A 25,622-nucleotide genomic window follows, 5' to 3' on the forward strand; every position below is an offset into this window, starting at 1 on the left:
GGCTCTGGCTCCCCGTCCCTTGCAGACCTTTATGAATGAACTTTGGGAGTTTTTTTATGAATGGGAGCCCCAGCCTTGAATGAATCCCAGAGTGACGCGATTTGATTGGCCCTGGAATCTGTAGCCGCTCCCCCTTCTGCGCTGGGTGAGGGCCAAAGCAGAGCTGTGATTGGCGGGCGTGTCCCAGCCCGGGGCTTCATTCACAAAGTCAATGAAACAAAGAAGCAAGAAAGCTGAGCCTGGGAAGGAGGAAATGCACCAATGGGAGGCTCCCCCCGGGCACACAACTGTCTGAGCTGCCAGGAAAGCGAGCCCTTTCCGTGGGAGCGGGACTGGGGGAACAGGTGAGAGCCCGGACTGGGCAGGGGTGCAGAGTGGCAGTTTCCATTGGGGAGCGAGGCATCACCCCGCCTCTTCGCACAAGTTTTGCCAGATGCAGCGCGAACGACGCCTCGTTGCACATCACACCCAGCACTGCAGCCGGGGAACAGGGAGGGGCGGTGGAGCCGCTGCTGGTAACCTGCCCCGGGGTCGTTTTAGGAAGGGCCCCGCTCCCGCAGCTAGGACAAGCCCTGGGGGTCGGGGATGGGGAGATGCCACGAGGCCCAGCCGGGACGTGGTGGGCTAAAGCAGGTGCAGCCGAGACTCCAAGGGGCGCTCCCTCTTGCTCCCCAGCCCTTGTGAAACAGGCCCTCTGCCCGCCCCGTCTCCCCGCAGGTCGCTGCAGTGAGCTGGTGCTCCATGCCCACGAGGAGTTCACACGCGGACGGAGGATGAAAGGGTACTTGGACCAGCAAGTGCCTTACACTTTCACACACGTGAGTAGAGCTGGAGCCCCCGGGCCGAGGCTGCAGGCAGCGCCCAACACTCAGCCCCGGGGAGAGGTGGCCAGGGCCCAGTCCTGACGTGATTTTCCCAAGCGGGTTTGTCCTTTTCTTCAGAAAACCGCCCGGAAGTGGGACCCTCAGCAGCCGAGCTTGATGGGCGCCAAGAGACCCATGGACCCAGGCTTAGCCCCACTTCAGGACTCGGAAGGTAAAGGCAGTAGCAGCACCCCAGGGGCAGTGGGGAGGGACAGGGCTCATGGGGGACAGCGGGGGGAGGTGGGGGGGGAGGGACAGGGCTCATGAGTAGGGAGTAGGTAGGGATCAGACCCTCCCCTCTCTCTTCTTCACTCCCCCATTTCCCTGCAGTGTTTGTGTTTCTTTCCCATCCTATATCACCAACCCTGGAGCATCCTGCTGTCAGTCCAGCCCAGGCCAGCCTTCAGTAAGGGCACCTTTCACTTTTCTTGCAGAACTCTTCCAGGATCTGAGCCAGTTTCAGGAGACATGGCTGACAGAAGGTAGGCACCCATTCCTCTCTTTTTGTCTGTCAATCATTTGTTTGTCTTTGGTGTTTGCTCTGTTTCCTTTACTTCATTTGCCTAGCTCCAAACATTAAATATATTTCAGCCTGGCCAACTTCTAGTCTTGTGTAAATCAAGGATTATGAATCACACTATTGTGCTGGGTATTTGCTTATGAATGGAACTTGGCCCTTGGCCCATTTTCAGTGTCTGCTGGCAACTGCTGGGATTTTGTGTTAATTTGTCACTTATCTTTGTTAGTTGCCAAACACTGATGATTTCTTTAATAAACAATGGAATGTTGCCTTCAGTTTTGGGAGCAAAATGCTCTTCTGCTAATTCAGAAAAGCCAGTGCTCTGAGGAGATTGTCTTGGAAATCTTTGTGCATCTAAACTGTGTATTTAGTTTTGATGTTTAAACTGTTTTGCCTTTTGACTTCAGCACTGAAGGGAAATTATCAAATCTCGATGAGCCCAATTAATTTAAATTGCAACTAATGCTAAGTGGTCTTTTGTATTTGCTTTAACTGCAAGGATACCAGTGGCCTGTCCTCTGAAAGAGTTAAAATGTTTGTTTAATTTACTTATTAGCTGAAGAAGTAATCATGTGTCTGAGAAAGCCCCTAGTATGTTGTTGGTTTAACAAATATTTAAATAATATCCTAAATACATATGGTAATCTGAGCAGCAATCTTTCCCCTAATTCTACCACAACAAGAAAATACTCCTGCAAAAGCAGGGTTTTTTAAAACAAAAATTTGTCAATTGAATACAAAAAATTGGCTTTTATTGAAAAAAATGTTTTCTATTCAGTTAAAACCAAAGTGAGAAGACTATATTTGATCAGGCAACATTCAGGAATGCAGACTTCATGGGCACAAAAATCCTGGAGGCCAGTCCAGGATTAGAATACCCATCCTGTTCATACTACAAGGGAAAAAGAGGATCGATTTGCTTGAAGTCCATCTATGTAAATACTGTTCATACGCTCAGATTATGAAAGAAGTCCTTTTTACTTTCAAAAACTGTAGAGGTGTTAGCAAAGGACATCATGTCAGACTTGGGTTCTGGTGGAGTTTCCATTCGGGGCCTTCTGCTCTCTGATAGTGTTTTAAATTAAAGTCAGAAGAGCTTGCACAGAATCTCTTGTGCAATGTTCCCATAAATAATAGCGTGCCCTGCAGTAACTAATTTGTGAAATTACTAGAGGGGGAAGGAGAGGCCACATCAAGGTCTCACTGCTGTGGACAGAGATAAGACATTGTTAGATAGTAATGCAAACCAAGAAAAAATATAGTGAAGAAATTATGGTTCTCTGCCTGGACATACGTTGGGTAAAAGTTATGGAGAGCTGCCTAATGGTTAGAGTGCTGGACTAGAAGAAAGAACTCCTGGATTCTGTTTCGCAGCTTTTGTCATCGGCTTTCTGTGTGACCTTGGACAAGCCAATTCACCTCTCTGACCTCCAACTTCCCTACTTGCAAATTCATAATAAATATTAATCCTTTGCACTTCTATAGTAACCTGCCATCCCAGGATCTCAAAGCACTTTATTGACAGCGATGATGTATACATACTCTGAAGTATGTATTGCAATTCCCCTTCTGAGGCATGGAGCATCTGGGAGACTTGCTCCAGGGCACACAGCGAGGAACAGAATCCAGGTCTCCTGATACTTGGTTGCACGGTAACTTGAAGACCACACTCCCTCTCATGGGAGATAATACGGAACCACCTTACCCAGGCAACTAGTGTTTGTAAAGTGCTAAGTCATCTTTGGATGAAAATGCAGAGTTTATATTTGATTGTTGAATATTTGGAGCTGGGAAAATGATATTTTTGGGGAAGGAGTAGGTAGACTGGGGTAGACATTACCCTTCCCCTGACAAGTATATATATATATTAGAGAGCTAAGAGAAGACCATCCATGATAAGTCTATGTGAAGCTGCCTGCACCATACAAAACCCTATGGACTTTCCATTCCCACCACCTCTTTCTCTTTCATAAGATCCAACTTCCAGAGCAAAATTAAAGAAATCCTGAGCTTCCCAGTTTAGACCACACTGCATTATAGAAATGACCAACTATAACAAAAATAATTGTATTTATTTGTAAAAAGTGAGATGCTGTTTCTGTGGACACAGTTCTCCTGGAAACGCCAAACTTCTAGTATTTTAAATCTAGCTCACTGAGTCTAGTCAGAGTCCATTTGGAGCCTTAGTTGAGATCGTGCACAGACTTTCTGTTCCTTAGACCGTAAGTGTGTGGTGAATTGGCTCTTCAGCTAATCTGAGCTGCTGTAAATTTGTAAGTGAAACAAACAAATTGCAGGCTGAGGATTTAAGTCCCAATTTCCCTGAGGAGAGCTCCCCTCTCAAGCAGGCTATTATTTGTTCGCTGTACTTGCATTTGCTAACATGTTTGATAATCAGTTATTATCTAATGTCTGTGTATGTGGAGCTATCTGCTAGCATTTTTGTATCAGATTTAGACAATTCTAAGCTACAGACATATCTTTGAACAGTGCAAGGAACTGAGAAATTTAAGAAATACGAATAATGTTAAAAAAGTGAAACTTTGAAATATTTTATATATTTCCTGCCTCCACCTCATGCAATTGAGAAATATAGCTTTGTGCTAAAGGCTCCTGCAATTACTTTTAAAATAAAAGACTGAAGGAAGGAAACAACTTGTAAATATAAAATCAGGAATTAGTTTGTGCCAAGTATCCAGCTATGCACAAAATAAAAAATTTAACTATGAAACTTAACTTTGTTTTACAATTAGTTTCATTCAGGAGGTTTTTATAGCAGCAAATAGGGCCCAATTTCCACATTGCACTGGTATAAATCACCAATCTCTGTACATGTGCAAGTCTTTTTTAGCAGACACGGGAATCTTAGGCCTTATAGCCATAACTTTGATGCTCTTTTCCACATCACTTTCTGTCTGAATTGGAGCATGTTAGAATGAAATGTGACTCTGGCAGTAGGTAACTGTGGAGCTAGTTTTGTGCCAAAGCTTTCATAAATGTGACTCAGAATTCAAAGATGCAAAGGCTTCCCTGGAGAAAAGTTTCTGTATTTTCCTTAGTTGTCTGTGCTGACTCCTCTGTTTTTAGAACCACCGGGGAAGCAGGGTGGGGGAAATATTCTTCCTTGTGTGACTCTGGTCTGAAAGTGTTGGTTGTAACCCAATGGAGACTGTAAGTGCTATGGGATAAGATCGGGCAAGTGTTGATGGATTCAGTTTAAATAACTAAAATAAGCCAGGAGAGAGGCTATGAGAAGCCTCTTCAGTTCGCTACTCTCTTGGAAGCACGTCTGGTGGCTTAGGGGCAAAGAGGATGGAAGTAAATTTCTTGGACTATGTTTCAGTTATGTGAGATGGAGAACAAATTCGGAAAATTATGGTTCTCATGTAAGTGAGACTGACTGACAGCTCTGACTTCAGGGCACGGGGCCTGTTAGTGCATCCTCCCACTGCCCTCCCCCAGCCCTAGAGGGCAGTAGTTCTCAACCTTTCCAGACTCCTGTACCCCTTTCAGGAGTCTGATTTAGCTGGTGTACTCCCAAGTTCCACCTCACTTTAAAACTACTTGCTTACAAAATCAGACATCAAAATACAAGTTTCACAGCACACTAGTACTGTACAACTGCTTACCTTCTCATTTTTACCATATGATTATAAAAAATCCATTGGAATATAAATATTCTACTTACATTTCACTATATAGTATATAGAACAGTATAAACACATCATTGTTTGTATGAAATTTTAGTTTGTACTGACTTCACTAGTGCTTTTTATTTAGCCTATTGTAAAACTAAGCAAATATCTAGATGTGTTGCTGCTCCCCCGGAAGACCTCTGCGTACCCATATGGGTACACATACCCTGGCTGATTGCCACCGCTATTAGGCATTACACCTCAGAGTTGCATTCCAGCCATGCCCCTTCTGTTTGATTCCTCCACCTCAGAGCAGACACCATCCACTCTGTGGGGCTGAGATATGGACCATTGCCCTTTGGCAGCTGGTCATGATGCTCTATTAAAAACAACAGAATAGACACAGGTTCTCCGGGCAATAGACTGAGACCCCTAAACTCAGCTCATCTGTTGCTGAGACTGAATTTTAACCTACAGTCGTCCCCTTGGTGCTATTTTCCAACTACCACCTAGAGCCTGGGTGCCCTCGTTAGTCACTTGCGATGACAGATTTCTCAAAGACTGTTGTTCACTCTTTGAATTGCGTAGGAATGTTCTTTTCTTCGCTCTTGGTTCCGCTTAGAGTCATGCAGATTATTTCAAATGACAGTGATTTGAGTGTTTTACTGCCTCCAGTCTAGTCTGTTACTCAGGCCAGTACAGGGTTATTCCCTACAGTATAGTTTTGAGGTGCTTTGTCCAATCTAGTTTTAAGTGCCTCCGATGGCTGGGCTTCCACTGGTGGATGCAGCTGGCTGCCAGGCCTACTATCATAGTATTCAGGCAGCTGCTAGTCCTGTCTTGCCTCTGTCCTTTAAAGCGTATGGTCTCTATCACGCTTTCTGCAGGGCAGTTGAAAATGGTTTTGTCCATTCAGCACTAGCAGCTGAAGTGTTTTCAGCAGCAATTTGATAGAGGCTTTGGGGAACAAGCATGCACAGCCGGTACTCGTTTTCCTGCTGTGAGAAGGCCCAGGAAATGCTTGTAAGAAATAATAATAAAACATTAGCCAGGCCTGTGCTGTCTGGTCTGTATTGTCTCAAAGACTATTTCATTTATGGCAATGGGCAGGTGCTTGGTCCTTTGGCAGACATCTTATGGACATGCCCTTTGCGATTTCCATACTGCGCTAGTGAGCTGACCATGTGTAACGGCAGGTCTGTCTGAGCGAGGCTCGGGACTCTGTCCCTATTTGTGTGTTCCAGAAAGCAGAGTTGGCACTTAGCTGAGAGGAGTGAGAAGAGCGGGTAGTGTGCACACAATCACTGGTTGCCACCCTGATTCCAGTTCTGGCCCTGGAAGACTGTCTTGGGCTCTGACTGAAATGTTTCCTGATATTCAGCCTACAAGTTCCCTTGACCAGTCAAGTGAATCAGTTGGTTTTGGTTCTATCCTCTGGGATCCCACCTTAGTTTTCCCACATCCTATGCTCTTTAGAGACTTGCAGCTGTTTTTCATTCCCTCCTGCTCCCATCTACATTACTAACATTTTCCACTATTTCACCTCCACTAGTGGTGCCAATGCAGAGAAGGGTCTCGATTCTGCTGCTGTGGTCATGTAGATCTGCTCTGAATAGGGTTGGCATCAAGGTGTTACCACACTAACAGCTGCTGGAGTCCTGTCTATTCTGGAGCCCCAGGGGAGCTGCACCCTTGGGAGAACTAGCAGAAGCAGCCATAGTTGCTATTTGTCCAAGCAATGCACATTTATCTCTCATCATTGCTTCTTGTGAATCAGCTCGAGTCATCTGTGCTGTATTTTTTAGTTCCCGTTGCTTTATTGCCATCGTCCTGGCTGGAGCAAATGAAATAGTCACATGCTCTTGGAATGTTAAAAACAGGTTACAAAAAATTTGTACCAAAGGAAACTTTCCCTTCCTAAGCGGTGTCAACCAGACAATTGCTCCTGCACTTCCTGCTACTGCCTCTGCCCCAAAATGGCTCCTGCTGGAGACACAATAAGTTCTCCCTCCTGCCCTCCGTGTGTCATGGGCAAGTTAGGACAGTAGTTTTAAATTACACTAAAGCACCTTTTTATGTCAGTGTTACAGCAAAAATGTGCTCCCTGCTGTGCAACAAGAGTGACCTCCAGTGGCAATCCAGGCTGCTCCTAAGTGAAGTGTCTCTGTGCCTGTCTCCAGGGAGCACTGTCGGCTCTTCCTAGTTCAACTTGCGTCTATGGTCAGCAATACATATTTGTCACTGTGAGTCCCAACAGTCAGGATTCTGGGTGGGATCAACTCCCTTCCAGCAGGCTGGAACCCTCTTTGCCATGTTTCCAGCATAGCTTGTTACTTTGGGTTTTCTCAGCACTATCACTCTACTGCTGGAAACTCAGAGGAGCAGTTGGCTTCAGACAGTTTCTCTGTTCAGTCCCCTTTGAGTCACTTCCAGCTTTTCGTGGGACTTTATTTCCCCTCTCCAGAAGGGAGGAAGGTGTGCACTTCATTTTGGGGGCTGTTGAATGGTGGGGTTAGCAGCTAGTAGCCCTGGGGTGTAGCTCTCGCTTTAGCAGCAATAGAATCTGACACTGGTGGCTGCAGCTCTTGCTCAGCTCTGACAGGCCAGGTCCCTGCACTGTCTTCTCCACTTATCTGTGATACCAGGGAAATCCTTATATGGTTTCACTCCCCTGCATGATTTTCACTAGCTTTGAACTTTGGTTTGCAGAGTTAACTGGAAAAGAGAACAAAATAACTTGCCCCAAAACTATCAGTTTGCGAGTTTCCTAACTAAGTTTAAATGCGGACCCTAGATCTCTCCCGAGAACATACCTCTGCAGCTAGACACTGTGCTGCATCTTATTGTTCCTTAACCTGCAGAACCTGATGTCTCCAAGTCCCAGCTTCTTAACAATACAGATGCAAAACTTTGGGAATGGAACACTTTCAGCACCTGAGTAAGAGCAGCGCCGTTCCAGCCCAACCTGGCACAGATTAGTGCGATTGTCTCCTTTGGTGTCACTGTCAGTTCCCCCTCCCCCCCATTAGTTTCTGACAAGAATAGAGGTGGTGGCAGCATGAAGATCTTTTCAATCTGTTAATATGCAAGTGATATGGTAGCTGGTTGTTTAGACCCAAAATATTGCCTAAAAGTTAGAACTTCCTCCAGATCATAAACTTCGCTTTTTACCTGTAATAAAATAAACTCCCTGCTCTAGCCAAGGTGAGAACACGAGCTGTTATTTTCTAGTTCCTTAAGAAATCAAGTGAGTTTTTCCTCTTCCTCCTGCAGCGGCAGCAATGAGATGCTATTCTCTGGGCTGGCTTACCTCACTGATGCTGTGAACAAAGTAATAGTAATAATATGTATTAGTATCTGTAAATCACCGCCCCCTGTGTGTGTAGGTGCTGTCTACATTGCAAAGTGAAGCTATGCTGTAATCTGTTTTCAGGACTCATCTATATTGGAAATACCACTGAGACTTGCATCTGTCAGTGACATTGTCTGTGGACTTGGCCACGATTAGAGAGCTCAGTTGCTCCTAGATCACAGTCCTGTGCGCTGTCCACTAGATCACTCTTACAGAGTACAGAAAATGAACTATGTTCCTTTCAGCTCTGTTAAAAACACAAACGTGAGTCTTTCCCATAAAATCCATCTTTCCCAAGTGTACAAGGGCAAAAGCCAGTGAATACATCATGTTTCTCCCTTTGCTTGTAAAACCCAGTTCAAAGTTCTCATCACTTTTAGAAACATCTTTTCAACAAGAAAAGCAAAGCTGTATTCAAAACAAACAAACCACTAGCAAGTGAGCAAATTTGATCTCTGCTGTCCAAATCTAGCATTTAAAATGCATGAAACAGAGCACATGTAAATGTCAAGAATTTCCATGTTGCTTATCTCTGCTAAGCAAAGAAATACGTATTTTCACTGGGCAGAAGGAGTAGGGTTGCCATGTCTTTCTGCGTATGTGATACACATTTTTCCTGCATGATAGTGCCAGGATACAAAATGTATTTCAGGGGACTATCCCATGGAAATCAGAATGGACGTCGAGAGCAGCTCTTCTGACTCATGTTGTGGTAGCTCATTTACAAGCCCGGTCTTAAATACTCAGTGAGATTGCAAGTCTCGATTTCTGAACTGTGCAGTCCTTCTTATCGTAGTTTAGCCTCATTTAGACTAAAGTTCAGCGCCTACTCTTACAGCTTCTTGCTAAGTCTCCCTTATTTCTATTTTAAAATTTCTATACGATTTTGATCATCTCATTTTAAACCTCAACAGATGAGCTGCTGCAGTCTGGCTCTCATTTTCCTTACAGATTGTTCAGATTTATATTTATATGCGGATGGATTTTTTTTTCCTTCTGTAGTATAACTAGAACATCTCACCATATTCAGTTGCTTGGTTCCTTCATTTGTTTCATACAGAAATGCTTCAAGGGATACTGTCAACTTGAATTCAGTCTCAGATTTAATTTTAATTTTCTTTTTTAAAAAATGTGAGACTAAAATAAATGTTTCCACCTTTTAAAAAAAATCGAGACAAAGAGCTTTTTTGAAAAGGCTCAAATCCCAAGCAATGCAGTGCTATAAACCTGACAATGAAAATAGATATAAACTGTAACAAAGTTCCTCCTCTACCTTGGTGGGTCCTGCGCTTATTGGCAGATTTGTTCACCTCAGTGATCTTCCCCACAGGCTGGATCAATTCCTCCTGTGTCTGATCAGAAGTTGGGAGGTTTGGGGGGAACCTGGGCCCACCCTCTACTCCGGGTTCCAGCCCAGGGCCCTGTGGACTGCAGCTGTCTATAGTACCTCTTGTAACAGCTGCATGACAGCTACAAATCCCTGGGCTACTTCCCCAAGGCCTCCTCCAAACACCTTCTTTATCCTCATCACAGGATCTTCCTCCTGGTGTCTGATAACGCTTGTACTCCTTAGTCCTCCAGCAGCACACTCTCTCACTCTCAGTTCCTTGTGCCTCTTGCTCCCAGCTTCTCACACTGCACTTCCTCTTCTCTGGCTCCTCCTCACCTGACTGGGGTGAGCTCCTTTTTAAACCCAGGTGCCCTGATTAGCCTGCCTTGATTGGCTGCAGGTGATCTAATCAGCCTGTCTGCCTTAATTGGTTCTAGCAGGTTCCTGATTACTCTAGTGCAACCTCTGCTCTGGTCACTCAGGGAATAGAAAACTACTCATCCAGTGACCAGTATATTTCTCGGGCTTACCTCGACCGGGTCCTGCGAGAGGGCACGCCCCGCCCACCCTCCACCCCAGGCCCCGTGGACATTTTTATCGGGCCCCTGCCCCGTGGACCCAATCGGCCCCCTCACCCTTTCACTGCCAGCCGGCTGCATGATCTGCAGCCGGTTTTGTTCCAGACTGCGCCACGGAAACATCTGTACTTGCTCGTGCTCCATACCCTTCACTACCTCACCCTCGCATCCCGCCCCGATACCAAATGGCTGGATGCCAATAGGACCAGTATATTTGCCCTCTACCAGACTCCTGTACCCCACTGGTCTGGGTCTGTCACAAAACAAAAGATGAACCAGTGGCTAAGTCCCCATAAATTGCATCAACAAAATTCTTTTTAAAGGGTAACATTAAAATCTATTAATCTCTTCTTTGGCCCCATGCTATTTAATATCTTTATCAGTGACCTGGATAAAAACTCCAAACTCATCACCAATAAAGTTTGCAGATGACAGAAAAATTGGAGGAATGGTAAACAATGTAGAGGACAGATCTCTGATTCAGAGCGATCAGGATCACTTGGTAAACTGAGCACAGGCAAACAATATGCATTTTAATGTTTTGTTTCTAAAAGATTTGCTCTAGGAATTATTCTGGGACAGTTCTATGACCTGTGCTATATAGGTCAGACTACATGATCAGAAAGGTCCCTTCTGGCTTTAGAATCTAACTAAAGAGTCTCCTAACCCAGCTAAGAGAAATACAGAAAATGAATAAAGAGCATAATATTCCATGGTATTGAGCGTTCCTAGTAACCTAGGGAAAGAAATGTACCTGCTTGAAATGTGTTTTCAAGTTGACCGAGTCGCTCTAACGTTCTGGGGCCTAATTGTCTCATCAGCAGGATCAGTCACTGGGAATTATATGTGTTCTATTGACAGGATAATGGGGGGCAGCTCCATGTCCCTCTAGTTCTAACCTCTTCTTCCATTACTGGAGCTTTATCTGATGGAGAGAGCTCTGTGTCTGTCACAAAGGTCACAGAAGTCACAGATTCCATGACTTTCTGCGACCTCCATGACTTCTATAGCCACCAGTGTGGCTGACTGTGTGCTCAGGCGGCCCTGGGGACAGCCACACTGGCCACTGCTCGAGTGGCTCTGCAGCCAACCACTCGGGCAGCCCAACAGCTAGCCACATCACTCACTGCTGGAGCTGCCCCAGGGCCAGCCAAACCGGCTGCTGTTTGGGCAGCCCCTGGGGGCAGCCAGAGCAGCGGCAGTTGGGTGGCCCCAGGGGCAGCCGGAAAAAGCAGCCACTGCTCAGTGGCCTCTGGCAGCTGGTGCCGCTGGCTCCCCTCACACCAGCAGAGCAGCAGCCTGCCCTTTGCCCCCGCCCCAGCAGTGGCCCACCAGGTGCCTCCCAGAGCAGTGGCCCCCCAGCTAAGATTTATTCAGGGACGTTTATAGCACAAGTCATGGACAGGTCACGGGCTGTGAATTTTTATTTATTGCCTGCGATCTGTCCATGACTTTTACTAAAAATACCCCGGACTAAATCGTAGCCTTACTGATGGAGCTAGCAGTGATAGATCTCGTATGGGGCTTCTGGCTGCTCTAAAACCTTGCAGTGAAACTTGCTGTAGGGTGCTGGTTCTCAGGCCTGTCACAGAGCTTCGTTAACAGCAAAGGATTCTTGCTTCTTGCCCCACTCGTGTTTGTGTGCTCTGAATGTGTGTGTTCGTTTGCTCTGAAGACTGTCCAGAGGCCTGGTACTGATGATGTGTCAGTGCAGTGGAACTGGACAATCAGGTGCCGGTTGTAGGGACTATGTATCCTAACCCTTGTCTTATGGCTTTGCTGTGGGAACATAATGAAACGCCCTCGAGTTATGTGGCAGCTGAGGCCCCCTTTGAAGCCTGATGCCAGCCTCATGGAATCTGTGGCGGGTTCTGTTTGGGATGCTCTGACCTCTGGGGTGGCTAATATGTGCTTCAGCCACTGCTTGTACTTTACCTAACTGCCTGTATCCTTCCGATCAGCATCCCAGATCATTCTGTGTGACTCCTTAGGAGGCAAAGCATCTCTGGATTTTGAACAAACGAGTCTGGTTTCTAGACTTCAGGCCTCACTCTAGATTTCTAAGGAGGAAACTGCAGCTGTGCTTAGCCTTATCCTGTTAAGTTTGCATGAGTGATCTGATGGAAACAAGCGTTCAGAGGAAAAGGAGTATCTTTTATGCTGTGATAAACCTGCCTTGATCTGCCTAGTTTTTTTTTTTTTAGCAGTTTGTTCTGAACCCAAAATGTGGACTTTTGCCTCCAATGAAGAAAGACGTGGAAATCACCCCACCTTCTCTCCCTACACATTCATCCATGCCTAACCACTGGGACATTCTTGATTGCTAGAAAATTTGTTGACACTTACAAGCTTATAGCAGCACAGCTGTATATTGTAAGATCACTCATGTAGCTGCTCCCACAAATCACCCCCAACAAGCAGCGGTAGCTATGTTGCAGGAGATCGTCTCCTACCTACATAGTGCTATGCACACAAGCACTTATGCTAACAAAACGTATGTCACTCAGGGGCGTGTTTTTTTCCACACCCTGAGTGACAAAAGTTTTGCCGATATAAGCGTTAGGGTAGACATGGCCTAATACGTGACAGTGTCCTCTACAAAACTTAGCTTATGCTTGTGTTGATTCACAGCGTTAATTCAAGCCAGCTCTTTGAACCCGGTGAAATGGAAAGAGTCTCAAAATTCAGTGACAAGCTACGCAAGTGTTGCCAAAGTGTAAAGGTGACGGGAGAGAATCACGTGTCTCTCAGAGGTATGTACAGCCCATGCACCTGCCCAGGACAAGGCGTCACAGTGTATCTGAGCCTTAATCCCCTGGGTCGAGGGTCCTTGAGACTTGGGCCTGGTCTACACTGGGGGGGTGTCAATCTAAGATACACAACTTCAGCTACGAGAATAGCATAGCTGAAGTCGACGTATCTTAGATCGACTTAGAATCACTTACTTCACGTCCTCGCAGTGCTGGATCGATGGCTGCGGCTCACCTGTCAACTTTGCTTCTGCCTCTCGCTGAGCTAGAGTCCAGCAGTCGACTGGAGAGCGATCGGGGCTCGATTTATCGCATCTACACTACATGCGATAAATCGATCCCCAATAGATCGATCGCTACCCGTTGATCCGACGGGTAGTGTAGACATACCCTGAGTGATGCATGGCTTGCCAGAGCTCTGCTAGAGGGCAACATGCATGTCTCAGCAGAGCTCCAGGGAACCAGACTTGGAAACATGCTGCATTGGCTCACAGGGAGCTCCTTTGTGGGGACTTGTGACGTGTTTATAACTTGTTGACTGTCCTCCTGACCTCCTCATTACTGGCATTTTTCTTTAACATTTTGCATGTTGTACCAGCATGGTGCAGTCCTATGGGGGTAATAGCAGTGGGGCAGCCTGATGCAGATGAGGTGCCAGTGTGTCTAGACTTGTTCAGATAAACTGGGAAGGCAAGCAAGAAAATGCAGGTGACTAGAAGGATAATTAGATCGTCCTGCTTTGGCGGAAAAGCAATAGCTCTGGAGGCTTTTCATTTGAAAATTGAAGGCATATTCTTCTGTGTGAGAAGGTAGGGTAGGAAGGTAAACTTGGCAGGTTGGGTGTTTGCACAGAATTTAATGGAGATGTGCAGGTATTTAGAGGAAGCTGGTTGGGTGTGGCCACTGCAACTCCAGGTATGTTGCTTAGGGCTGAAATCTCTGCACAACATAAGTTCAGACTGGCTGGAAGAGAGTTGGTTGTGTATTGGTACAAGGGCCAATTTCTGAGCAGCAAATGCTATGCTGAAACCAGGATTCTATTCCTATTTTGATTGCCTCGGTCCTCTTTGCTGTTCTAGTAGAAGTTTGTCTTCTCATCCAGAAATTAAGGGTATTCTAGAATAAACACAGCTAGATGTTGTTGTTTTTGAAGACAAAGCTGGGTTGGTACCTTTATTTTTTATATTTTTGTCCCATTTTATAGGGAGACGATTATGAGAGAAGAACTTCAACAAAACTACATCCTAGGTTGAGGGTCATTTTGGGCCAGCCTAACTTCAATACTTGGAAAGACACTGAACAAATTATTAATCAATCAGTTTGTTAGCATCTAGAGGATAACAGGGTGATAAGGAATAGCCAGCATGTATTTGTCAAGAACAAATCATACCAAACCAACCTAATTTCCTTTGTGATGGCTACGGTGGATGGTGGAAAGCTGTAGACATGATATGTCTTGATTTAACTAAGGCTTTTGACACAGTCCCATGTGATATTCTCAGAAGCAAACTAGGGAAATGTGGTCTAGAGGAAATTACTATAAGGTGGGTGAAAAGCTGGTTGAATGAACGTATGCGAAGAGTAGTTATCCATGGTTTACTGTCAAACTGGGAAGACGTATCTAGTGTGGTCACGTAGGTGTCTGTCTTGGATCCAGTACTAATCAATATTTTTATTATGACTTGGATAATGGAGTGAAAGTATACTTATACAATTGCAAATGACTGCAAGCTGGGAGGGGTTGCAAGCACTTTGGAGGACAGGATTAGAATTCAAAATGATCTTGTTAAACTGGAGAACTTGTCTGAAATCAATAAGATGAAATTCAGTAAAGTCAGTGCAAAGTACTACAGTTAGGAAGAAAAAATTAAATGCACAACTATAAAATGGGGACTAACTGGCTAGGTGACAGTACTGCTGAAAAGAATCTGGGGTTATAGTGGATCACAAATTGAATATGGATCAATGTGATGTAATTGCAAAAGAGGGCTAATATCATTCTGGGTTGAATTAACAGGAGCATCATATGTAAGACATGGGAGGTAATTGTCCTGCTCTACTTGGCACTGGTGAGGCCTCAGCTGGTGTCCTGGGTCCAGTTCTGGGATCCACACTTCAAGAAGGATGTGAATAAAAATTGGAGAGCATCCAGAGGCGAACAACAAAAATGATAAAAGGTTTAGAAAACCTAAGCTATGAGGAGAGGTTAAAAAAACTGGGCATATTTAGTCTTAAGAAGACTGAGGGGTGACCTGATAAGTCCTCAGATATGTTAAGTACTGTTATAAAGAGGATGGTGATCAATTATTCTCCATATCCTCTGAAAGTAGGACAAGAAGTAATCAGCTGAAACTGCAACAAGGGAGATTTAGGTTAAATATTAGGAAAACATTTCTAACTATGGCTAGTTAAACAATGGAATAGACTTCCAAGGGAGGTTGTGGAATACCTGTCATTGAAAGTTTTTAAGAACAGGGCCCTGGACTGGATGACCTCTCATGTTCCTTTTAGCTTTACATTTCTATTCTCATATAGCTACAAAAGAAGGAAAATGGGCACAAATAACCTGGGAGGAGGGTGTGTCTACAGACTCATTATAATTGGAAAATCTGACTGAAAAGCTCCTTTGAATGTTTGAGGGAAATGTTCATTAAACCTCTTCCTAGTAGAAAAGAAAAGCAGAACAAGATCAAATCCCTATCTGGCTGTTCCCTGAAACTGAAAAAACTTAGGCACCCTCCAGTCATATCTATGATATTAGTAGAACAGGAATGGCAGAGTAAACTTCAATTCCTGTGCTGAAGCCATGGGCTGTAGCACTGCAGTGACTATTAATATAAAGTTTGCAGGCTGGAATACCCTGTCCAGGGCATGCCCATAGAATCTGCTGTGTCAGCTTTCATAGTTAAGTGGTGTAGTTCTTGTTCCTTTACTATATATGTTTTACTCAGTTTTATTATTATTTATATCGTGATAGTGCCTTGGCAACTCAGTCATGGACCAGGGCTCCTGGTTCAATCCCAGAACAAAGGGACTGTCCCTGCCCCCAAAAGCTCACAGTTTATGACCAGAAACAGGTAGCTAGGTGGGTGAGCACAAGATAACGGTGAGTCACCAGGGAGTCAGCATGATAGGCAGCTGCCGAGCACACCAGCTGCCTCACCATTGCAAGCTTTTCACAGGCCTCCTGGCGAAGGAGAATTCTAGGATTGAAGCATGTTTAATTGAATGTATGTGTTAGCTGTGAGAAAAGTTGAAACAATAAAGCCTGAGATGGGTGGTTAAGATTCTGACCACTCTACAAGCTTGTAACCAGTTAGTTGCTCCAGAAATTATTTGTGACCATATGCACAACATGGTTAAAACTTGCTTACAAACCAAAGTGGTGACAGTGTTTTGTCCCTGCCAGAGCCCTAGTCTGGTGCACAGATTGCTATCTGTAACCAGTTCATCACACAGCAGACAGGATGCCCTCTGTATATTTGTGTAACCAGTTTGGCTGGGCCTACTTACTCCCAGCTGCTTGTGTAGTAGGTTTCCCCAGGGTGCATTGCTCCGTGTGTCTGCTGGGCACTATATCCCCTACAAAGCTCGGATTTTCCCAGCATGCACTGCTACAAACATGGTCATGATGCAGAAAATTTGCTGTGTGCAGACAAAAAGTGTTTATGCTTTAAAGAGACTCAAAGAATTCTTATCAGAAGAAAGCAAAGAGCTGTCCCTGGAAAGGATTCTTCATTTGTTCTAGTGTCTCTGGAGTAGAGGCTGTGGGGATCTCTGCACATGAGGTTTTATAGCTTTCTCCAAAGTCTAAGCTTTCATTTAAAATAATAATAATAATAATAATAATAATAATTAATAATTATAGCCCTTTGGGCTATGGAGAGAAATGAGAATGTAAACTGCCTGGCTGTTGTCTTTTCACCCCTGCAGACAAGCAAGTGTGGCTTGATGAGGCATTAATTGTTGAAGCCTTGTTATTATTATTGAGTTACTAATGCTGTTAACCATTTCATTGCTCTTCCGTGCTCCCACAAGATGGGATGGTCCATGGGCAATGAGGCTGCAGATATTCAAACAGCTTTATCAGATAGTTTCTGGATTATTCAAAAACCACTGAGGCAATTGCAATTGTCATTAAGATGAGTGCAGTTTACAGTATCTTCAGCAGGAAGTGTAGGCCTTCTGGGATGTGACTATGAGCTGTTTAGTGTTGTCTTTGTGAGGCGAGAGATCAGGTGTTTGGCAAGTCACATAAGATGCCAATATGCTACAATTTTCTCCTAAATTTCCCACTTGAGAGAGCATGCATACACAGGGGAGGATTTCTCTCCCACACATACATACAGAGCTTAAATGCTTTCTCTGAAATGTTCTATCTCCTGTGTTAGTAACTTATGAACTCCAGCCTTCTCCACCAGTGCCAAGAAATCTGCTTTTTCTGGCACTATTGCTTTGCAAAGGCTACGTCTGTGCAGAGACATAGATGTTTCTTGCTTGTCTCAGGACAAGGGGGTTGGACTAGATGACCTCCTTAGGTCCCTTCCAACCCTGATATTCTATGATCATGGTGATGCAATGCCCCAAACATGCTCTAGCCTGGAAGTTGTGGATCTTACTGGTCTGTGGGGAGAAGAGTCTGTGCAGGGACATAGCTCCTATCCAGCTGAAGAAATGTAAACATCTACGAAAAGCTTGCGCAGGGCATGGGAGAGAATGGCTACACCAGGGGCATGCAACAGTGCCATGTGAAAATCAAAGAACTTAGGTGGCATACCAGAAGACAAGGGAGGTGAACAGTCATTCTGGTTCTGCACCACCGACATGCCACTTCTACAGTGAGCTGCATGTGATTCTCAGCAGTGACCCCCACCACTGCCGCCAAACACAGTGTCTGAGTCTGAGTCCTGGGTCACCTCAGGCAACACTAAGGAGGACATTCTGGATGAGGAAGAGGAGGAGGAGGAGAATGTGGGACAGGCAAGTGGTGGATCCATTCTCCCCAAAAGCCAGGAGCTATTTTTAACCCTGTAGCCCAGCAAGTCGCAGGACAGCGTGGTGACCAAGCATGATGCCGGGGAAGGTACCTCTGGTGAGTATTCAATTCCAACCAAACTGTAGGGGTTACATACTCTTATGCTTTATGTTTAAGATGAAGAAAAAGTAAGGTGCAGTGGGAATCTGCTTCCCAGTGGCCACTCCAGCTATGCAGAGGGTGAACCCCAGAAAAGTCTGTTTACGTGCATAGGGACAGTCTGGGAATCCTCCATGGAGACCTCCAGGAAACTTTCATGGAGGTACTCTGCAATCTTTTGCAGAAGGTTTTCTGGGAAGGAATTCCTTATTTCTCCACCACGGTAGGACACTTTCCCATGCCACTCCAGTCTTAACTCTGCTGGCTTCATTGCAGTATACATCTTAGCAGCATAAGGACCGGTTCTCTACCCAGACGCTTGCAGCATCTGCTCCTTTGCCACCTCTGTCATCCTCAGGAGAGTGATGTCACATAGGGTCACCTTCGGAGACTGTGGAACTTTTCATTACAAGTGCTTGGACCACAAACAATAGAGCATGTGATCTACTACCCGCGGTGATTTATGAGTCCCTCAACCACAGTTTCCCTAACATGCCAGTGTTTTGGTTGGCAGGGAATTCGGAATCTACAAGCCCAGGGCGACTGCTACCAGCAGCAATACGGGTTGGGGAGGGTGGGCTTCCTGTGTTCCTCCCAGCTTTGAGCTGCCTCAGATAAAAAAAACACAATTTGGAGGCTTAACACTGGCCCCTGGTCTCCAAGCGCCATCCATGTTGCGAAAGGGAAGAGGCATTGTCCACCTGTGCTCCCAAGATGGGTTTCCCACAAATTACAGAGCACATTACTGTGGCTCATTACTGAACCGGGTTTTCAAACCTCTTCGAGAAACAGAGCTCCTCATTGGACTCTTCTTATTGCCCTGGTATCTGGCCACTCAAAACCGGCTGTCAACCTATCCGCCTTCATGCCACACCTCTGCGGAAACTTCTCTCCCTTTGCCTCACGGATATTATGGAGCACACAGCAGGCAGCGATAACAGTGGGGATGTTGCTTTCACTGAGGTGTAAGCAAACTGCTCCAGTGACTCTTTAAATGCCCAAAAGTCACATTCCACCACCATTCGCACTTGCTAAGCCTATTGTTGAACCGATCCTTACTGCTGTCCAGGTGGCCGGTGTATGGCTTCATGAGCCATGGGAACAAGGGGGACTGGGTCTCCCAGGATCACTGTTGGCATTTCAACATCATCAATGATTATTTTGCGATCTGGAAAGAAAGTCCCTGATTGCAGCTTTCTGAAGAGACCGGAGTTCCTAAAGATACACACGTCATGCACCTTTCCTGACCATCCCACACCGACGTTGGTGAAACGGCCCCTGTGATCCACGAGTGCTTGCAACATCATAGAAAAGTATTTCTTTCAGTTTGTGTACTCTTTGGCAAGGTGGTCTGGTGTCAAGGTAGGGATATGCGTTCTGTCTATAGCCCCACCGCAGTTAAGGAACCCCATCGTGGCAAAACCATCCACTATGTCCTGCACACTGCTCAGAGTCACTACCCTTCTTAGCAGAAGTCTATTAATGGCCCTGCACACTTGGATCACAACAGTATCCACGGTGGATTTACCAACTCTGAACTGACTCCCAACTGACCGGTACCAGTTTGGCCTTGCAAGCTTCCTCAGAGAGATCGCCACTCGCACCTCCATGGTCAGAGCATGTCTCATTTTAGTGTGGCTGCACTTCAGGGCTGGGGAAAGCTCTACATGAAGTTCCTGGAAGGTGGTCTTCTGCATTCGTAAGTTCTACAACCACTGCTCGTCATCCTGCAGTCATGCTTGTCATAGCTGCATAATGATGTGATCCCACCAGTCAGTGCTTGTTTCCCAGGACCAGAAATGGCATTCCACCATGTTCAGCTGCTGCGTGACTGCCAGCAGCAACCGGAAGGGCTGCTTGAATGACATTGCAATGTTTCTCTTGGTGGCTCCTATCTCAGCTCTGGAAATACGGCAGGGTAAGGCGGAGGTGATTGTAATGCTCACAACAAGAGTGCACAGCTGAGCTGGGTCCATGCTTCTTGGTCTGTGGCATACACACAGCTAAGCCAGGCTTTCAAAAAAGGCACAAAAAAGTATAGGTTGTATACCGTTGATTTCAGGATAGAGAGGAAGGAAACTACATCATGGGAGGTCGAAGTCATGTTCCCATTCTCATTCCCCCCTGCAACAATATTTTGGTTCCATGAGGCATTGCAAGCCCTTCCCAAAATCCCCTGCAGCTAGTTGCACTATGGCATAGCTACCCACCGTGCACTGCTCTGTGTATAGATGCAAGTGCTGCTGGTGAGGAATGCAAGGGCTGCTAGTGAGGACGCACTCTACCAACACAATGAATGTGGTATAGACTCACCCAACCGACTTAATTACTGCGGTGGCTGGATGTCCACTTAAATTAAATCGACCTAACTTTGTAGTGTAGACGTTCTCTGAATCTGCAGGGGGAAGAATTGCATCAATGTGCTTGTAATCCCTAAGGGAAACCAGCCCTGGGACATACAGAGCCTTCCAGCTGAAAGCTCTGATCTTACACTCATAGACTCATTTCTGCCTTACTGTTTATTAACAGCTTACTAAGTGCCAAATCTAATTCTCCTCATCTCTCTTTCTCTCCCTTTGCAGCTCAGGTTCCAGACAGCGATGAACAATTTGTGCCTGACTTTCATTCAGAAAACTGTAAGTACCATGGGAATGTGTTTATGGGAAAGGGGCAGGAGATGCTTAAACCAAACAAATATATCAATAATAAGATCACTGCACCACATGGAGAATCAAAGCAAAGGCACTAGCTCCCTCCTGCACCACCCAAAGCAGAGGGATAGTGACCACCTATCCCTATCTTATCGCAGTCAAAGGCATTTGGCACATTCCCCTAACACAGAGGTTCCAAGGCTGTTGGTGTTTGGTGGCAGATATGTATGGTGGTTAATTGGGCAATTCCAACCAGCTAAGGAGTGGCATTGGCATGAGATGCAAAGGCGAAACCTTCACCTATAGCCACTGAGCTGAAGGAAATTGTCTTGGATGGAGATGTTCTCACTGGAGGGAGGGGGAAAGAGGGAAGATAAAAAAGGAGGGGAAATCCATCTTTAGTCATAAGTCAATTATTTTTGGTTAGGATCTTATTTCCAAAGCAAAGCTCTTGAGATGGGACATTAACAGTACAGAATTGGGATCTGGGGTACAAATGCCATCGGCGCCTTTAAATCTCCCAAGGCGGGGAATCTGAAGGCACCTACCCACCTTTGGCTATAAATGGAAGTGTGGTGAGAGCTCCCTTGGGAACCTCCTAATTATCACTTCTGCTGGGCTCTGAAAATCAGCTTTGGCACCTGCCACCTGGGCAGGGGGTTGGGTTAGGAGCTGGGCACTGTATAGGGGGACTTGGTGTTGCCCAGATTGGAGACACTGTGTAACAACTGAACTCTCCTGAGGTCGATCTGCAGTAGAACAATCAGTTTCCTTAATAGATCCATGCTCCAGCCTGATCCTTGTGTTTTACCAAACATTCAATGAAAGAATCACATGTGTGTGTTTGCCCATGTGTGTGGGACCATTTATATCAGCCACCCTCATTCTAACACCAGAGCACTTCTGTTCATGAAGGAGGGTCCGATACAGCATGGTTAGTGCAACACCAGGGAGCTATCTCTGTATAATAACAGTGCTCAGTCCTTGCAGAGCACTTCCATCCTCCAGGGGCTGAGCAGGCCCTAATGAACATCCCCAGGAGGGATGGCTACTTTCTAGATGTGGACCCAGATGCAAGGTCACACAGGTGTCATTGGCAGAGCTGGGAAGAGAGACCAGGAGTTCCTGGCTCTCAGTAGATGGTCCATCCCTTTTTCCACTCCAGGAGCCCCTGTGCTGACCTCAGCCTGTGTACATGGCACAGGGTGATATTCTGAGAGCCTAGCTGGATTCTCATCAGAATTAACCTTGTAGCTGAGAGCCATTGAACCTGCTGCCTGTTGTCCTGTGCAACTGCCTGTCCCATCCAGTCATACTGGAAACTGATGCTGGGCTGTTTCAGACCAAGGGACTAAAATTAATTGACTGTTCTGAGTAGCGAGTCTGTGTTCCAAGCAGGGTTGACGAGAGGGGTGAGAAGCCAGTACAAATTACCGGGGCACAGCGGTCTGGAAGGGGGCCCAGGGCCCAGCTTCCCCAGCTTCGTTGGCCCTGTTTAGCCGGTATGCCCTTGCTGGGGGCTCGAAAAAAATTTTTTTACCGAGGCCCAAACCCGCTGTCAGCGGCCCTGGTTCCAGGCTGGCTGAGAGAGCCCAGAGCCTGGCATGTCAGAGCTGCAGGAAACCCCTCTCCAAGCCCCTGCACATGTGAACATCTCACAGTAACTGAGAACAGAGAGAGATGGATGTTTAAAGCCTTCCAGACAGCTCTGTTCTTTTCCAGGGACAATGCTCCTCTCTCCCCATTAGCTCCAGGGATGGGTTCCCCTCCCCATTTCTGTGTCTGCTCATGAAAAAAAGGACAAAGCACCTTTTTCTGATTGCTCCCCTCTCGCAGTCACTGGGATTTGGCTTTGCAGCACTGGCCCAGCGTGTGCGCTGTCATATGACTTCTTTCTTCCTCCCGCTGACCTGGAGCTGAGGAGAGGGCTGGTCCCATGTTTCATTCTGAATGAATGAGCCAGTTGTAATGTGATAGCCTGTTCCAGCTATTAGGGGCCGGAAAGGCTTGGCCGCTCCTAGCACACTTTGCTTCATGAGGCTTGAATGGAGCTCAGTGTACTGGGCAGTGGGGTTTTTTCTCTCCCTTGAGAGCAGCATTTTTGCGGCTTGTTCTATAGTTTCTGTTTACTCTGTAAAACGAATTGAGCTGTCACAGACAGAAGGGGAAGGAGTGCTCTAGAGCTATGGAAAGAGATGTCTCTCCTCTGCCCCTGCTCCTGGGACTGCACTGTTTGCACAGATGTCATGCTTCAGACACTGAATCTCTCCCAGGTGTGGGACAGGCCCCAGGGGATGGGGTTGTAGGGGGGAAGAGAATTCTCTCCTGCTCAGGTTGTGCAAAGAGCTATTCATGAGCACGCCACTGGCCCACTCTACTGTGATTGATGGATGCCTCAGGTTTGGCTGTAGGATCAAGCCCTCACCACTAAGGACTGGGAGCCTCCCTGCTGCTGCAGACGTATTTATTTGTGTTGATTTCTACCTGAGGGTTTGGATCCCTGTGGGATGTGGAGTGATTTGAGGAATAAGCACATGGGTTCTTCTCCTCTGGGCTGAAAGTCAGAGCAGATGAAGGGGGTGAGGCTCCAGGTGCTTGTCTTTCCCTTGACTGAGACTGGGTTTGTTTAGAGTCACCAGGTGTGGCCTAGACCCACACTGCGGTGATAAGTTGCCCCTTTCTCCAGTCCTGGACTGGGATACCTGCTTGTTCACAGTTGAGGGGCCTCATGTCACCTCCACAGAGAGATTACTTTGAATTTGAACCACGACCTCTAGTATCACTAGCCAGTATTGTACCACTAGGCCATTGAAACAAGGCCAGCCACCTCCTAGACCTCTCCTCTCACGGCCAGAATGCCCTCTGCTGTGTCCTGCTATCAACTTCTGCCCTCATCAGGGCCCCTTAATAGCTTACTAGCCACAGGTAGTTACAGCACTCCCCTCCTAGGCTACCTGTATTCAGGGCTGGCACCAGCAAAGGAAGCAGGTACTTGGGGCGGCATGTCCAGGTCTTTGGCGGCAATTCAGCAGCGAGTCCCTCGGTCCCTCTCTTCCTCTTTGAGCTGCTGCTGAAGAGGAAGAGAGGGAGTGAAGGATCCACCCCCAAAGAAGCAGCACAATTGGGCTGCTGCCCAGGTGCCACCGATCAGCTCTCTCTCTCTTTTTTTTTTATACCCTGCTTCGCCGCTTGGGGCAGCAAAAAAGCTGGCGCCAGCCCTGCCTGTATTGAATCCTTACATAGCAGGCCTCCAGGCTCCAACCCCAGTTCCATCCCTCTCCCCCTTTATGTAGGGCATTCCCAGCCATTCTTCCCAGAGCTAGGCCCCAGGTCAAAGTCTCTCTGGCTTTAGGTGGCAGGAGTTCAGCCTCTCTCAGCTCTCTGGCTTCCAGTCCCTAACTCTTCTCTCAGGCAGGATCCCTAGCAGAAGCATCCTGCTCACTACAGTTCCTTGCCACAGACCCCTTGGGCTCAGAGTCTCACTCCTCCAAGAACCATTCACAATCTCTCTACTACAGCCTGTACTTCCTTCCCTCAAGGGAGCCTCCTGCTGCTCTTTATAGGCAGCCACCCTGATCTCCCAGGAGTGGCTCATTCTGTAATCAGGGCTGGCTAACCCCAGCCCTCCTGCCCATAACAGGTGAGCCACCCTATTACAGCCTCCAACCCACTTCTACCCCAGGTAAATTGTTTATGGGGAGTCCAGGGCGTCTTCAGCATCTCACAGAGGAGAAGAGAAACACCAAGAGCCAACTCTGCTTTCAGTTACAACAGCATAATCCCAAAGTAACACAAAGTCATTGCTCCAGATTTAGGTTGCTGTAACTGACAGCAGAGCTGCTTTCAAGCATTTGTTTCCAGCAATATCTGCTCATGAAAATAGAAAAGTTAGTGCCTAAAATGTTGGAAATTAAAAATAAATAAATAAATAAAACCAAGCCTTGTCCTGGAGAGCTCTCAATGGCGAGGCTCCTGGGTGCTCAGTAAGGCTCCGAGAATGCTCAAAGGTGCCTCCCTGAGCAGCTGAAAAGCAAAGGTGGCTGGGTTGGAGAACAACTGCTGGGGGGGGGTGGAAGTAAAAAAAGTGGGGCAACTCCTGGCAGTAAACTAGCCTGACACAGTTGGGGTGCTGCTCTTGCTATTCCTGGAGGAATTCTCAGGGGCTTATTCTCCCACCTCAGGGCATGAGGAATTTCAAGAATTCACTTGGACCCCCTCTTGTAGGAGATGAAGTAGGTCTAGCTCCCTTCACCAGCTGCTGCAGGGCAGAGTGCACAGCAGAATCTTCATGGCCAGAACTCAGCATATCAGCCAGCGTGGCTCAACTCAGAAAGGACTGCCTGCTGTTGGCAAAGGGCCTGGCATGAAGTTGACTGGCCAATTAACGTCTCAGGTTACTTAGTGCTAAAATAAACCCAGCAAGCCATTCACAGATCAGCACTTAACCTTGCCTAGGCTTCTAGGGAGATTTTAAGCACCTGAACCCCTGGAAAGTGAAATAGTATAATCTAGAGTGGATGGAATTTTTAACTAGGTATGAACCTGGTGACTGAGGACCAAACATAGACCCAGTGCAAGAGTGCACCTCTCTCTGTACCTGACCCTTCCACTTCTTATGCCTTGGGGAGAGGGATAGTTCAGTGGTTTGAGCATTGGCCTGTTAAACCCAAGGTTGTGAGTTCAATTCTTGAGAGGGCCACCTAGGGATCTGGGGCAAAAATTGGTCCTGCTAGTGAAGGCAGGGGGCTGGATTCAATGACCTTTCAACATGCTTTCCAGTTCTAGGAGATTGGTATGTCTTCCCTTATC

The 25,622-nt window shown here is 46.5% G+C and overlaps 1 protein-coding gene across 4 annotated transcripts in view; it reads left to right on the top strand.

The window, feature by feature from the left end:
- The first annotated feature begins 948 nt into the window (after window positions 1–948).
- ETV4 (ETS variant transcription factor 4) overlaps window positions 949–25,622 on the top strand; it is a 45,942-nt gene continuing 21,268 nt past the window's right edge. For all 4 annotated transcript variants that reach the window (XM_030541665.1, XM_030541666.1, XM_030541667.1 and 1 more), the window contains exons 1-3: window positions 949–1,035; window positions 1,298–1,345; window positions 20,745–20,798. In XM_030541665.1, coding sequence (XP_030397525.1) covers window positions 981–1,035; window positions 1,298–1,345; window positions 20,745–20,798 — 157 coding nt within the window. In that variant the 5' untranslated portion in view covers window positions 949–980. The remainder of the gene's footprint in view (window positions 1,036–1,297; window positions 1,346–20,744; window positions 20,799–25,622) is intronic.

Source organism: Gopherus evgoodei, chromosome 23 (genome assembly GCF_007399415.2).
Source record: "Gopherus evgoodei ecotype Sinaloan lineage chromosome 23, rGopEvg1_v1.p, whole genome shotgun sequence".
NCBI classification, from domain to species: Eukaryota; Metazoa; Chordata; order Testudines; family Testudinidae; genus Gopherus; species Gopherus evgoodei.